The sequence below is a fragment of the Helicoverpa zea genome, chromosome 13 (genome assembly GCF_022581195.2).
Source record: "Helicoverpa zea isolate HzStark_Cry1AcR chromosome 13, ilHelZeax1.1, whole genome shotgun sequence".
NCBI classification, from domain to species: domain Eukaryota; kingdom Metazoa; phylum Arthropoda; class Insecta; order Lepidoptera; family Noctuidae; genus Helicoverpa; species Helicoverpa zea.
In genome coordinates this window covers 7,641,248-7,655,915 of record NC_061464.1, presented here as the reverse complement: position 1 = coordinate 7,655,915, position 14,668 = coordinate 7,641,248, and the positions used below count along the sequence as shown (strand labels likewise).

Genomic DNA, 14,668 nt, shown 5'->3' with positions numbered 1-14,668 from the left:
TCGTCAAAACGAGACATTTATTTACACTTCTTATTACAAGCCCTCATTTAACAAATCTTTAGACAAATATTAAAAGTGTAATTTACCTCCAATTCGGTAAAACAGACCTTAGTAAATTAAAAAAAAATTGTAATATACAAGAAACTGCAATCCAAAGATTGTACATCTATCCATAAAAGCCGTTCCAAGTGTAGCATGACAGAGTGTCAGACTTAGGGTTGGCCCACATCTGGCAGCACGGAATCGCCTTTTTCCGTCGCACTTTCTCTTTCTGTTGCTTAGAACAGCCATTTACTAGACCGAGACAGATTAAGTGATGGCGATCACCTCGAGGATTCCGCGTGCTATCGCATTATGCTCTCTGTCTCGGTCCTGCCATCCTTAATGACAAAAACCGCCATATTGCTACACTGATATAACTACAGTGTGTGTTCTTATATCATGGAATAAATAAATACAGTACATTTTAGGAAATATTCACGTACTCGAGCAGTCACATTGAATCCATATAAGCCTAACGTGTCCTCATCATGTTCAAGCAGAGCGCAGCAGACAGTCGGCGCGGGAATGTCGGGCGCGCAAGAAGCTGCGGTACCAATACCTGGAAGAGCTCGTAGCTGATCGGGAAAGGTCTGTCCTGGCGCTCAGAAAGGAACTGGATAAGGTTTGTACGTGATACTTGTTCTTTGTCCATGTTACACGAGTTGCTAAGCAGTTTTCGACCTCATGTGCTCTGGGTATGGACCAATCCCAGCTTGTCGTATGCCTTAGGCCAGCAATGCATGTTGTATTGGCTGTGACGACGAAAAAACTCTTGGTGTGATTAGGTAACTTGCGTGAGTGGAACTGAAACACACCATGCTTGTGAGAACAAGCCTTTTCCCAATGTTGAGGTCGGCTTCCAGCAACCGGTTGCTGAGTAGGCCAGTGTTTTTGAACAGACTACCTATCTGACCTCAACCTACTTTACTCCTTGGTAAGACTGGTCGTCCGAGTGTCTGACTTCTTACTACTAACTCCTGCCAAGGATGTTCAAATGACTGCCGGGCCCCCATGACTTCCGAAACACCAAGGAACTCATCATGACCGATGCACCACATAATAAACTAACTTCATAATCTGAAACATGTTTCCTCCATTTCCAGTATTACAAGTGGAATTTGGAGCTAGACCAGGGCAGGATGCCGGAAGGTCTGGAAGCCGTACTCCAAGAGATGGGGATCGTCAAGCAGGAGGAGAGTAAATCCTTTCTATCATAGCTCTTTTATATAAATACCACGTAACGTAACTCTAAGGGATGAAGAAACGAAGATTCACATTGTTCTGGTGTTCACCGTACGTTTCAGTTTAGTAATTCTTCAATATTATCAAGATGAAAGCAAAAATTGGATTCAAAACTTCAATAATTGTGGAAAAATTATACGGTCAAAAACTATATGAATAAGTCCGTTACAACGTTGATACATCCATTAAAACTCGAAAAGAAAAAAATATTATCAAAACCAATCTCATCAAAATTTGAAAACTATGCCAGATTTAAAATCAGAAAAAAACATCAAGCAATCAAGATAGGCATAACGAGGACAAGACGCAATACTTCGACAATGGCGTTAGACCTAGTCTTATGGGTTTACTTGAGCTTTTAATACCATCGCATCCATCTCATAACTGTCTGAAGCGGTACACAGAATGCCTAAAAATTGAGCACTTATTCTTCTCAATACATTAAAAGTCAAACCAGTTCGAATACTAATTTTATCCCTTCTTTGTACCGCTCGACTTCAGGACTTAATCCAAAGAGATTAAAGCTCAATTTTGCTTGTTTAGACTCTGTTCTGCACCTGGTTTTTGCTACTACAACCCGCTGCACTGCCTATCTTGTCCACATTTTGCTTCGTCTACGCAGAGCTAGAATTTTCAATATTATATCTGTATGAAATGTAAAATGACCTAACCTATCTAATAATCACGTTGAATATATAAACAGTAAATAAAAGTTTTTTACAAGCAATCAAAGGATCAGCGTCATGGGGATAAAATGCAGAGTTTTTCTTTTAGTCTTTGCTGTCTGCAGAGCTAAGCTTAGCCATATATAACTGGTTGAACGGAACAATTGGGGCCTTGTTTGTTTTTCAAATTACAGTACTCTATCACCAGAACGTTTCAACTTTTCTACCGTTTTCTCATATCATAAACAGAAATTCAGCCATGGGGTTAAAATGCAGAGTTTTCTAAAAAGATCATGGAGCTTTCTGCAGAGTTTAACTGAACTAAGCAAACTTAATTATACTACTGATTGAACGGTATATGAAAATCTTGAGCTGTTTCACATATAAGTACTTACAAAATACCTGTACGCCACGCTATCAAATTTTCTTTGTACCGATCAATCATCAGGACTTTTGAAAGATGGACAGTCAGTCAGGCAGACGTGGCTGATGTCTATGATATGTAAGAAAACAATTACTGTAGTACATCTTCGGGATTGTAACTAGCGTCAAAGGGGGAAAAATGCAGTTTTCTACCAAGTTCTGGGAAATTGCTGCAGAGTTAAGCTGAGCTAGACAGTGTTATTTACTTAAATAACTGTTTAAATAGTACAGGAAGAGTTGTGAACATGTTTCTAAATAAAGTACAATGTTACCAGTACGCTACTGTTTAAACTTTTCTTTTTACCTTTTAATACAAGGGCTAATATTCATAATCTCTTTAGCTCAACTTGGCTCAGTTTGATTACCTTCCCCTTTTTCAGTTTGGGTGTAGGTCAGTGCCCCAGCCTAGTCTCTCTTAAATATTTTTTTTCTCCATGTCACTCATCTTTTTTGCATACATTTTGTCTTTTTACGTCCATACATTTTTACTGGAATTGAAAATATATTAGATGGCATATTTAGTGTTTGGAATGCTTATAAAAGTTTGTGTTTACTTGATGGTGAACATGATGATAGTGTGAATCGAAAGAAATTGGCTAATTAAGTATTTTGTTAAATTAGTTACGTTGGTTTCAAAAACACAATTTGATTTGTTGTTCGGCCAAAATAGTTTAACGATTATATTTTATTCGTTTGCAAAATTTCCAAAGTTTGAACGGTTATGTTTTTGGTTATTTTAGATTTTATAATATTTTCTTATAGTTATAAACACTGCGTCATAGTTCGAAATCGAATTTATAAGGCATAAAATGTCGATTTAGTTTTTATTATGTCGTGATTATTTTGGTAAGAGCTAAGGAAAGGTGTGTTTGCGTAACTTTGAATATAATTATTTTTCTATAGATATTTTTAGGCGACTATTTTTATATGGCTGTTTCCTAAATATTAACATTAAGGGGAGGTCCTTTTAAGAAGTGTATATATTAATCCTTTGCAATGTTGGAATTGTTTAAAAGTTGTTATATAAAGCGTGTTTGATTTATTTTTTTTGGTGATCTTGGTTTTAGGATGTACAATTCTTTTTAATAGTTTTTAGGTGTTGAAAGTTTGAACAATTATTTTTAATTTAAGTTTTATTGTCTTGCGTTTATAATAAAAAAAAAACGAATACAGTCAACAACTTTCATAGTAAGCGAAGAAAACCAGGACATCTCTTGATCTAAGAAAAATATAATATTATTTTTTAACTTTAACTGAATGCATGAAACGTTTATTTTCCAAACATTTTAATTTAAAGTACGATTGTGATTAGGCTAGAAGCCTTAGTTAATAAGATAGGCTTATAATACGCGTTACGAATATAGTGTAAGGTCAAATAAATTGAGAGGAACTCGAACACAGGATATACCTATAGATGGGTTTTAATTGATAAGATATTTTAGAATTAATAGGTTTATAATTAAGATATTTTGTTTGGAGTTAACGTAATTTTTATTTTTACCTTTTATGAATCCACGATCGATTACAATAATTACGTAGAATAAATCAAAATAATGCCTGAAGAAGGTTTTAGCAATAAGGAATATATTAAGGTCTTAATTTTAACTCAACATTTTTCGTTTATTATTGAGGAACTCGCAGACAGGATATAAATAAAATATTCTTTTAAATATTAAGATAATTAATCAGGTTAAAAAAAACATACCGATCGTACAGACGTAATTAAATTTTTGTGTCCTAAAATCAGATTAGAATTAGGAGTTAAAATAATAAATTAGTACCTAACTAGAGTCGTGAGTGGGAATGTTGTGTGAAATAAAGTGAGTGAGTGAGAAGGAGAAAGAAAGAGAGTATGTGTGCGTTTGCAAAATTTAAGATTAAAATTCTAAATGTGAGTTTGCACTAAATAGGCTTGAACATACATTGTAACTGTTCAATCAGGGTTGAAGGTGGTGAAATCACGCTCCTATTTCCAAAAGGTTCAATATTTCGAATTGATTCACCTACATTGCTATTAACAGTACTTGGAGCATTCCAATTCTACCCGACTTTTGATTCGAACATAGGACCACTTTTTAAACAGTCAAGTATGTAATTACCTACAAACACAAACACAGCAGGAACGTTTTTTACCACCATGAAAGAATTTAGAATAAGAAAAACATGTAAGAACCTGATAATTAATAATGTTTGTCTAAATTGAACGAAAAATGTTGCTAAATCAAAAAACAGCAACTTAATTACTCAAGAACGGATGAGCCCGTTTTGATGAAAGTGTAAGTATCTAAGTCATTAAATACCTTTGGCTAACAAGTTTTCAACTAAAAAAAAACCGCATCCAAATCAATTCATCCGTTTAAGAGCTATTCGGTATCACAGATAGACTCACGTAACGGTGGAACCCATGTGTCAAATTAATAACACCCCACTTTTTCGTCGATGGTTAAAAATAATGATATAGCGTTTTTCTGTTTGCAAAAAATCAGACATACATTCTTTTTGAAAATCTTAGACACACACACAAAATAAAATACTTTCTACATACCAGTTTCAAGACATGTTGAGGTTTTTTGGTGCAAACTCACATCAACAGAGTATGATAAGTACCTAAATTCGAAAAAGTAATTTTGGCTGTGTGTATGAAATATATTCTAAAGCTTGTTTCAACAAAGAGTAAAATAAAAGGTTGTGCGTACTTTTATAGAAACAATAGTTGTTTTAAAAATATATTTTATTTAAAATTAACCGTTCTATATAATATTTTCATACTTTAATATAAATAAGTAAAAATCTGGTTTTCATTACCTACGTGTTTTTGATAGTTTTGTGTTATGCCAACCTTTTTATGCAATTTTCTCATCGATTATCCATGCTTTTTCATCTGCAAAGGTCAGTTTATCATTATAAATTACGACTATGGTAAATATATCTATAAAAGTACGCACACTAACAAAATATGATTAGCACATAGAGCCTTATAATTTTATGGTCACTTTTACCTAGTAAATAGTTTGTTTAATAATTTTATTTAAGCATTATGGTTAAAGTCGTAAACGGCTACTCGTCAAGTGAGTGATAAAATCATAGAGTTTTTACTTTACGCGCCAAAACAAGATGGCGTCTTATTATTACCCAGTCTTTACACTTTTAAGTGGCTTCCGTGAAAATTACGTAACTTACGTAAATTGTTCTAAGAAACTACTGTTAGCGACTAACGCAAGGGTGTTATAATTTTAAATTTATCGTAAGTTACGTGAGAAAAACTTACTAGTGTATAGCCGGCCTTATGTATGCTGAGAGTTGTACATAAATAACAGATTTAATACGTAGATGCTGTACAATTTAGGTTGAGTTCGCATTTTTATATAATTATAATTTTACAGTTAAAATTATACATTTTATTCGATTATTCGGAGTCCACGCACAGCTTAGAGCTCAATAAATAAAATATGTACATTTGAATAATTAAGTAAAATTAAGATTATAATATAAAAAATAGGAATCTGGTTAAAAAAAGCCGTAACTCAAATCACTGAAATAACACATTGAAATCTAAATTTTAGTTTATTACATATTTTATTTTTAGTGGGTATATAATACCATTTAAAATATTATATTTAGGTTTTGTTTATTTTTACGAAATCACACTCTTTACCGGTCAATTATTAGTTTTAATTTGATTTAGTTTTCGATAAATATAATTTGAAGTGGCTGAATAGTCTTATCCTAGTACGCTTTTATTTTATAATCTATGTATTAAATCAGGAATGGGCTCGACTTATATAAATTATTGTTGAAATGTAATCTACAGCTTTTTATGCCACAAAAAAGTACCGAGCATAGTGTGCACTAGATTTAGAACAATAACTTTGTTCTACACCATGGTTTATACCTAAGTACTAAAGCCGGTACTTTCTAGGACCACGTTTTGCAATAATGTGGATTCAGTTTTATCTCCCAAGTTGATGTCTAGTCTACACTGCTTGCAATAAAGTGGGGCTACTAACATTTACCTCTATATGAAAAACAAAACATGGAACTATTTTTAGACCCAAACAACATAAAAATATAGAATCACCGAGATAACTATAATAACTTCAAACTGAAATAAAACTTAACTGAAGTAAATAATAGTCGGTACTTAATAAAATTGCACTTTTTTTCAACAAGTTACATGCCTATTTTCTTATACAGAGATACCGAAAGTCAAAAGTTTTGGTGTCTTGACATAGAGTATTTAATTTGATGCATTCTATTTCTCACATTTTATTTTTGTATAAAAATAGGGATCTGAGCTCATTCCTGATGAACTGGTGAATAATTTAGTTTACTACTTTAATATGTCGGCAATCCGCCTTAGGTTTATATATTATCTTAGTTTTCATAACACATACAAATTACTTCCATTGGTCATCTGCGAACAATTTAATTCGTTTCTTAGTTTTATGCATCCTAAGTAAGATTCTATTAAGATAATATCTATAAGTTCTCATACAACTATTAAAAAACGCAACAGATTCTAAAATAATTTTTAAATATCATAACGATGAAATATTTTAAGTTAGGTAAAACCGTTTTTTATTTAGGGATGTGCAAAAACATTTTTATTTTATTTTACATATATCAAGATTCATTCTGTAGTTACTTTTAATCAAAACATTTCTGTCCAACAAAACGTTGCACTGTGGTTCAAACAGAGTGATTTGCAAAATCGAAATGAAAAAAAAAAATACTTCATACAACCAAAAGGAAATCCACCTCAATTAGGTTATAAGAATTCTCATACACGATATACAAAATACAGTCAAGAAATTCCGAAATAAAATGAAAATCCGATAGTACAGTTTCGACAAAATAAATTCTAAAAAAGTTTCAAAATTACCAAAACAGCGATAATTGCGCGATGAACATATACATTATATATTATGTTATATTATGTTTCTTCAAATAACAATTTGTTTATCAAAGTATTTATTGTAACTGGTGCAGAACCGTTTAACAATATATGCCATTCAAAACATTCAAAATCATCATCATATTATTATTTTATTTTTGTCAAAATTTTAGTTTATGTATTCATCATCATCATCAAATTATTATCAAGTGTATAAATCTTTATTTATAAAAAAAAAAACATTATATTATTACTCGATTTATAATTAAAATATGTTTTGATTCGTTTTAAGTATTGTGTTTTATTTTATTTTTCCACATGTTTATAATAATATGTTGTGCAATAACAGGCGGTAGATTATTTGTTATATAAACTATTTAGGTCCTTACTAATAAATCACTATTTTACAGAAACCCGGAGATAAATTAAAATGATTTTTTCCATCCAAAGAATAGGGTTAAATATTGTTTAACGGAGAACTTCTTAATGTAGCTAATACTATCTTTGAATTTGGACTCATTTCAAACAACACAACATGAAAACTGATATTTTCACGGTTGTATGAAGAATATCGTGTATGGGACTTAATGATAAGAATTATCATAAGCTAGCATAAGTACATACTATAAGTTTCATTATACAAAGTGTGTCAAACCCAATCAGATGACAATACTGAATTATATACCTACGTCGATTAACACAAAGAAAAACTTAAAGGAAATTCTTTTTCGAACAAAGTAAATCAAATAATAATACCTATGCGCTAAACCAATTTTAACGAGTCAATCATTCACACAACGGTATTTTCCTTTGAACACTGTCAGCTGCGCAGATCATTCGGTACCTATTATACTTTTTCTCTGCTTTACACATGATATTAGTAATAAATTATGAAAACAAAAAAAAATCTTCTGGCCACCGCTGAACGGAGTAAGTCAAAATTTTTACAATACTGTAGTTTCCAAGGAGTCAAATTCATTACTTTTACTGAACTGTCAAAAACGGTTACTTTCAATGCAATTTGTATAAAAAAGTGTATTATGCGGTCACAGATTTTTCACATCAAACTCGTACTTATTAAGATTATACCTAATATCAATATAAAAATAAATCAATTATTCTATCAAACCGATAAATGAAAGTAATATTAACAAATGAATTTGACCATGTAATTTATTTTTGACCTAGTTAACTACCTACCCAATTCAATTTCATAGAATTCAATGTAATAGAATATCATCAATACTAATATTATAAAGTTGAAGAGTTTGTTTGTTTGAACGCGCTAATCTCAGGAACTATTGGTTTGATTTGAAAAATTCTTTCAGTTTTAGATAGCCCATTTATCGAGGAAGGCTATGGAATAAGCTATAACTTTTTATCCGTGCAGAGGTTCCCACAGGAAACTGCTGGCAGAAGTTAGTAAAGTATACTTTATGTGATTAGGTTTGACACACCCGATATACGGCTGCATTATAACCAGGTAGATCTCATCAACTTCAAAACCAACCGCTAATATTATCTTACCTATAAAATAACTAACTTAATTAGAATTATCGAAGTATACCTGTATTTAATAAAAACTAAGGAGTTTGGGAATAATGAAATAAATGGGAACGTTTAGAGTAATTGGCGTTAAACACAAGCAATACTGTATATAAAAATGCTAAGATGTAACCGCCAAATTACAATAGATAGATGTAATAAATAAATAGCATATACGACATAGGCGTAAGTCATTAGGTACATAGGTGTTTGTCGTGTTAATTAATAAAATTCCATTAAATTCATGGAAATGTTTACCATTTTCAATTATCTTGTTAGAGCTACAAAACCGGCAATTAATATTGCGATTTAGCATTACCAGCTGTGAAAATTTTACATAAGCAAACAAAATAAACGCTATATCTGAAAATAAGTGAAAATCAAACAAAAAATATCTAATATTAATGAAAACTATATATTTTCATTAAGTAGGTCAGCACCTTAGACTATTGTATTAAAGCTACAAGCAATATTTGCAAGCAATCTAATTTCTTATTAAATAAATTATAGATGATGTTTCATTTAATTAAAAAATGATTAAGTAATACTTCTTATGAAAAACAATCAATACTAAACTTAATCTTCATCATCATAAGCAATTAATAGCAGGGATCAAATCATCAAAAAAATGTAAAGCAAATCAATATTACTTATATATTTAATTAAAACAATAGGAACTTTGGGCCTTTGTCGCTTACATCAATAGTGACTGAATTATGAACCAAATTAATAACTGATCAATATTTAACATAAGTATATAAGATCTACTGCTGTTTAACTAAATAAGTCCTTGTAGATTGAGGCATTAGTTTCTACCACTCCAGATTGACTACCATATCTGTGCTGTGGTTTCTACTAATAATATAAATCATTTACTAAGAAAACAATTTTTTTTTCTTAAAAATCGACTTCAATAATATACTTAAAACTTTCCCCTAAGTGTGACAAATACTATGCTGAAAATCTCATTAAAATCGACTCACCCAAACGTGAGATAATCGCGCACAGACTTACCTACTTTGAGGTCAAACTGAGAACCTCCATTTGAAGTCGGTTAAACGTGTGTTATTGTGTTGAATTTTGTAGCTCCAACTCAACATTGAAAAACCATTGATCTCACCTTCGATTCGTATGAAATTCATGACTTTTTCATAATCATACTGACAATTAATTTCTTCATTAAAAATCATGACATTGCAAACTTCAAATCAGTTTAAAAATAGATTAAGTCTGTAAATATAATAAGCGCGTTGAAACGACAAAATTGGGATGAAAGAAACTACATAGTGTAATATTTAAGTCCTTATATCTATGGTTAGTTTTAGAGAATAGTCTACCAAATTACATTTATTTAGATTTATAAGAAAACTGTTCCATCGTTGCCTATATGTTAGGATTATGTTAGTTTAAGTCAGACTTTCGTATATATTTCATAAGTATCTATATTTTTAATTGGGCCACATAAAGGACGATAGAAGTAAAGACATGTGTCAAGATGTTACTTAATAGAAATGAAAGGTGCTAAATTTCGGATATATATAATATCCTTTACAAACACAAAATTGCAATTATTATCTGAATAATAACCAGGTTTCATTTCAAAATTATGTAACTAACCACGCCAAATAAAATAAAAATTTGAATGGCTGAAATGATTTTTAAAATTAAAAATTCCTTTCCTTTTATGCCATTCATTCTAAACAGCTCGTGAACACTCAAGGCAAAATCCTAACTAGTACATGTTTGCCACGATATAGCCAAGTGACTGAACATTTAAAGCCATTATCATATACCTACGTACGTCATGAGAACTAATGAAATCAAATTAAATAGCATTTATTCAAAGTAACCAAAATTATATAGATAAACCCAAACCGCCCATCGTTCACCGTATCCTATGTCTTGTTACTGGGAAGAATAAGTGATAACCTCTCTTTCCAAACCTTAATTAGTTCCTTAAGTTTGCATAGAGTACATAAGGCACTCGTTTTTAGGTTGACCGTTTCCTAAAGGGCAAATAAAACATATTTCCTGCGGACAACATAGCGTTGCGATCTTTTGACACGCAAAGGTATTGAAAAATAGCCACGACCAATTCGAGAACGTCAAATTTTTTAAGTCCCTTTAAAAACCGTATGTCCTTTTTGTAGCCCAAATATAAAAATAAGTTCCATTTTATTATTGAAATCTAGTTTTAAATTCATTCGTGTAAATTACAGTGGGAGTTGTCGTCAATTTGTTCCAATGCGCAGTATATTTTTTAAGTTTAATTTACCTAAATCAGCATAACTTAGGTTAGTTCGGATTAATAACGTAAGAGGACGGCTAAAAATGTTCTACTAGTTTGTAAGTTTGTGTGTTAGTGATAAAACAGTCAACAGCATAGCCTTAATCTTTTTTGTTAGTACTTAAGTTCAGTTGAGTTATTGGTGAAGCAGTTTCTTCTTCTTAACATATTATTGTTCTTCTAACTGCGTCCATAGGAATGTCAGAAATCTCTTTTTAATGCATAGGTATTTATATCATTCAAGGAACGTTCACTATAGTTCGGCCATTCAGAGAATGCGTTCCTGACACGTCGCGATTGAACTGACGACGTAATAACATTCATTGATTATTGATATAATAATGTTGTTTTAATGCTCCTCAATTGTTAAAACGGTAAACAACCAGCAAAAATATTTTTATCGTAACTGCAACGCCATTGCAAAGTTACGTCGTCAGTTCAATCGCGACGTGTCAGGAACGCATTCTCTGAATGGCCGAACTATAATTAGGAGTATCACAAGTATGAAACTTAATACCCCTTTAGTACACCCAATGATTGAGCTGATACACAGTTGATTTTCTATTGTTTCATAACTACCGACCATACGAGAAGTTAATTAATCTGTCACCAGAAAATATATTGTTTTACGTTTATTGGTAGACATTAAAATATACAACACCAATATGTATTTACAGGAAAAAGAAATGATGAATACCGTTTTAACTAGATCAGTGGTTCTTAACCTTTTTGACATGAGGGACCACTTTAACTAAAGTTTGTCTTGCCGGGGACCACCTCAACGGTTTACCTAAATTAGCATTCATTTCTTTATTATTTATCAAAAAAAAATTGAATTTTTGGGTCAGTACTAATCAAAGCTAAACGCATGTCGGCAGTTGTGTAGGTAAGCAAATGCAAATAAAGAAAAACTTGCCTATGTAGTTTTCAAATGCGCGAGCGAAGCGAGCGCGAAATTTTTATCGGTCTTAAGCCAAATATTACGTAAAATGTAGCCCAAATGTACTTAACTTTTTATTTGTTGACAAATGAAAAAATAAGGGCATATAGTTTCTGAATACGCGAGCGAAGCGAGCGGGAAATTTTATCGGACTTAAACCAAATATTACGTAAAATTTATCCCAAACGTACTTAACTTTTTGTTTGTTGACAAATGCCAAAATAAGGGCATATAGTTTCTGAAAACGCGAACGCAGCGAGAGCGAAATTTTATCGGACTTCAATCAAATATTACGTAAAATGTAGCCCAAACATACATTTTCATGAATGGGGGGACTAGGTACGACACACCCGATATACGTCCATGCGAAAACCCCCGCTCTCAATTATAACGGACCTTTTATAACGGACAAACAATAGAACAAAGCTGTCATTGTAAATATTGTTCCAATTAAAAAGACCTATCCAACGATATATATGACTTTGCTATTGGTGCGGTTTCTCATTACGCCCAAAATCCAGTTGATACAATAAAAGGTTGAAATGCTACATAATAGTAACAATTATGGACCCTAACGGGCACAGCAGGTAGCACTTACAAGACTTACACTTGGTAGTACTTAGATTTTCCTTTAAAAACTTGAGTTATCAATAGATTACTTAGTTCTAACTTTTGCACAGTTTTTGATCTATATCTCAGAACGGACAAACATTTCAGCAAAGCTGTCATAGTAAATGTTGTTCTACATAAAAAGGCCTATCCAATGATATATATGACATTGCTATTGGTGGGGTATACCAATCTGCCCATTGTCCTTTGCAAATGCATAACAGATTTTAATATTTAGAAACTGTGTTTGGAAAAACTCGTTAGTAGGCGGTATCTTTTCAATTGGACATTTGAAACTTTTCACTATTAATAGTTGGAATAATAGCTTAATCTATACAGTTAAAATACCGCATATTCACTTGGTTTTCGCTACCTATTCAGGCACTAAGTAACGTCGATAATACCGATAGATAGGTTTTGTAACATCAGGTGAAATAATAAGTACTGTTTAAATAATAAGGAGAACGTGGGAGAATTTATAAAACGGACAAAAAAATCACGTTTGTTGCATGGGAGCCCCCAAAATATTTATTTAATTCCAGTTTTCAGTATTTGTTGTTATAGCGGCAGCAAAAATACATCATCTGTGAAAATTTCAACTCTATCTATCACGGTTCATGAGACACAGCCTGGTGACAGAGGGACGGGCGGACGAACAGAGGAGCGAAAACAATAGGGTCCCGTTTTTAATATTCAATATACTGACGATAATCATCAACATGAAAATATATCTACCCAGGACATCAACATACCTCAATCCGTCAAATCTCTTCAATACATTTTTAACCTTATCACAATTGTAGAAGGTTAATGTTCGATTGCTACAATTTGACATATTCGAAACAGAAATTTCATAGAATCAAAGTGTATGGTTTATTTTTAATATGTCAATAATTATGAATTAATAAACGCAAACAATAAAAAACAACAAATTAATAATGTTACCGGAAGTATCATCATCTTATATATAAAAATGAATTGCTGGTCGTTAGTATCACTAAAACTCGAGAATGGCCGAACCGATTTGGCTTATTTTGGTTTTAAAATGTTTGTAGAGGTCTAGGGAAGGTTAAACGATAAGAAGTTTGTTGGGTCAGCTATTCACTGATATTACGTTTTTCGAAACTGCTTCACCTGCTTTTTGCTTTATTTTTGTAAACAATTGTTTGTACTCATACAAAAACGAGAGATTGCTGGTCCTATAAGAATTTATTTACGCCATATTCTTATAATTTCTCCAAATAACAACTATTTTTTCATTAATTAAGTGAACGTTATTTATAGTTAACCCTTTGTAGGTCGGAGCGTAGATATACGCGAGACACAATTAATTTTCTCTTATTTTATAATAAGCGATAAACAAGCAGCTAAATATGTAGCCAGAAAAAGTAATAAGTTTAAGTTATCGTTTGGAATAATTTTCCAAGATTATATGGATTGTGATTTTTAGGTCGTATTTTATTTAAGACTTTTTTATAGCAACTTAAACTAGGTGTCGCGTAAGGACAATCAATTTAATTAAGTAAATAGTAATCATACTTACCTTTATTAATACTAGCTTTCAAATATAGATTAAGAAATAAGTCTTTTTGTATATGAATGTGCAAGATCAATAGTATTTTTTGTTTTGATTAATTGAACTTAATTACGAGTAGGTATTACTTGTTTATGTTGTGAAATCATTATCATATCATAGAAAATCAAAATCATTAAAGGTCACTTCAAAATCACATCATCTTTACATAAGCATCTTCATTCTTAAATATATTTATAGCCAGAAAACCCGAGCAAATATTAAAAATAACATCAATATAAAATTAGATACTTTTCGTTACATCCTAAAACGTCCACTTTTGGACTAAGACCTCCCCCTAACTTTGAGGAGATTTGTCCATACTCACCGCACTGAGCATGCGTACAAAGAAGTACTAAGTTTAAAATGTTACTGATGAAATAAACAAAAGGGATTCTGTTCTTACTAGGCCACAACGAACACAATTTTAAACATATTTCATAATTTA

General features: G+C 31.7%; 1 protein-coding gene across 6 annotated transcripts in view; it reads left to right on the top strand.

Moving 5' to 3' along the window:
* Positions 1–11,196, top strand: part of LOC124635769 (REPTOR-binding partner) — a 33,357-nt gene extending 22,161 nt beyond the window's left edge. For 3 of the 6 annotated variants that reach the window (XR_006985054.1, XM_047171721.1, XM_047171723.1), the window contains exons 3-4: positions 540–664; positions 1,146–11,196. Coding sequence is in view for 5 of the 6 variants with exons in the window: in XM_047171721.1 (XP_047027677.1) it covers positions 540–664; positions 1,146–1,259 (239 nt within the window). In the remaining variant the exon portion in view is untranslated. Of the gene's footprint in view, positions 1–539; positions 669–1,145 lie in introns of all 6 variants that reach the window. The other 3 variants (XM_047171725.1, XM_047171724.1, XM_047171722.1) reach the window with 3 other exon arrangements.
* The last annotated feature ends 3,472 nt before the right edge of the window (positions 11,197–14,668 follow it).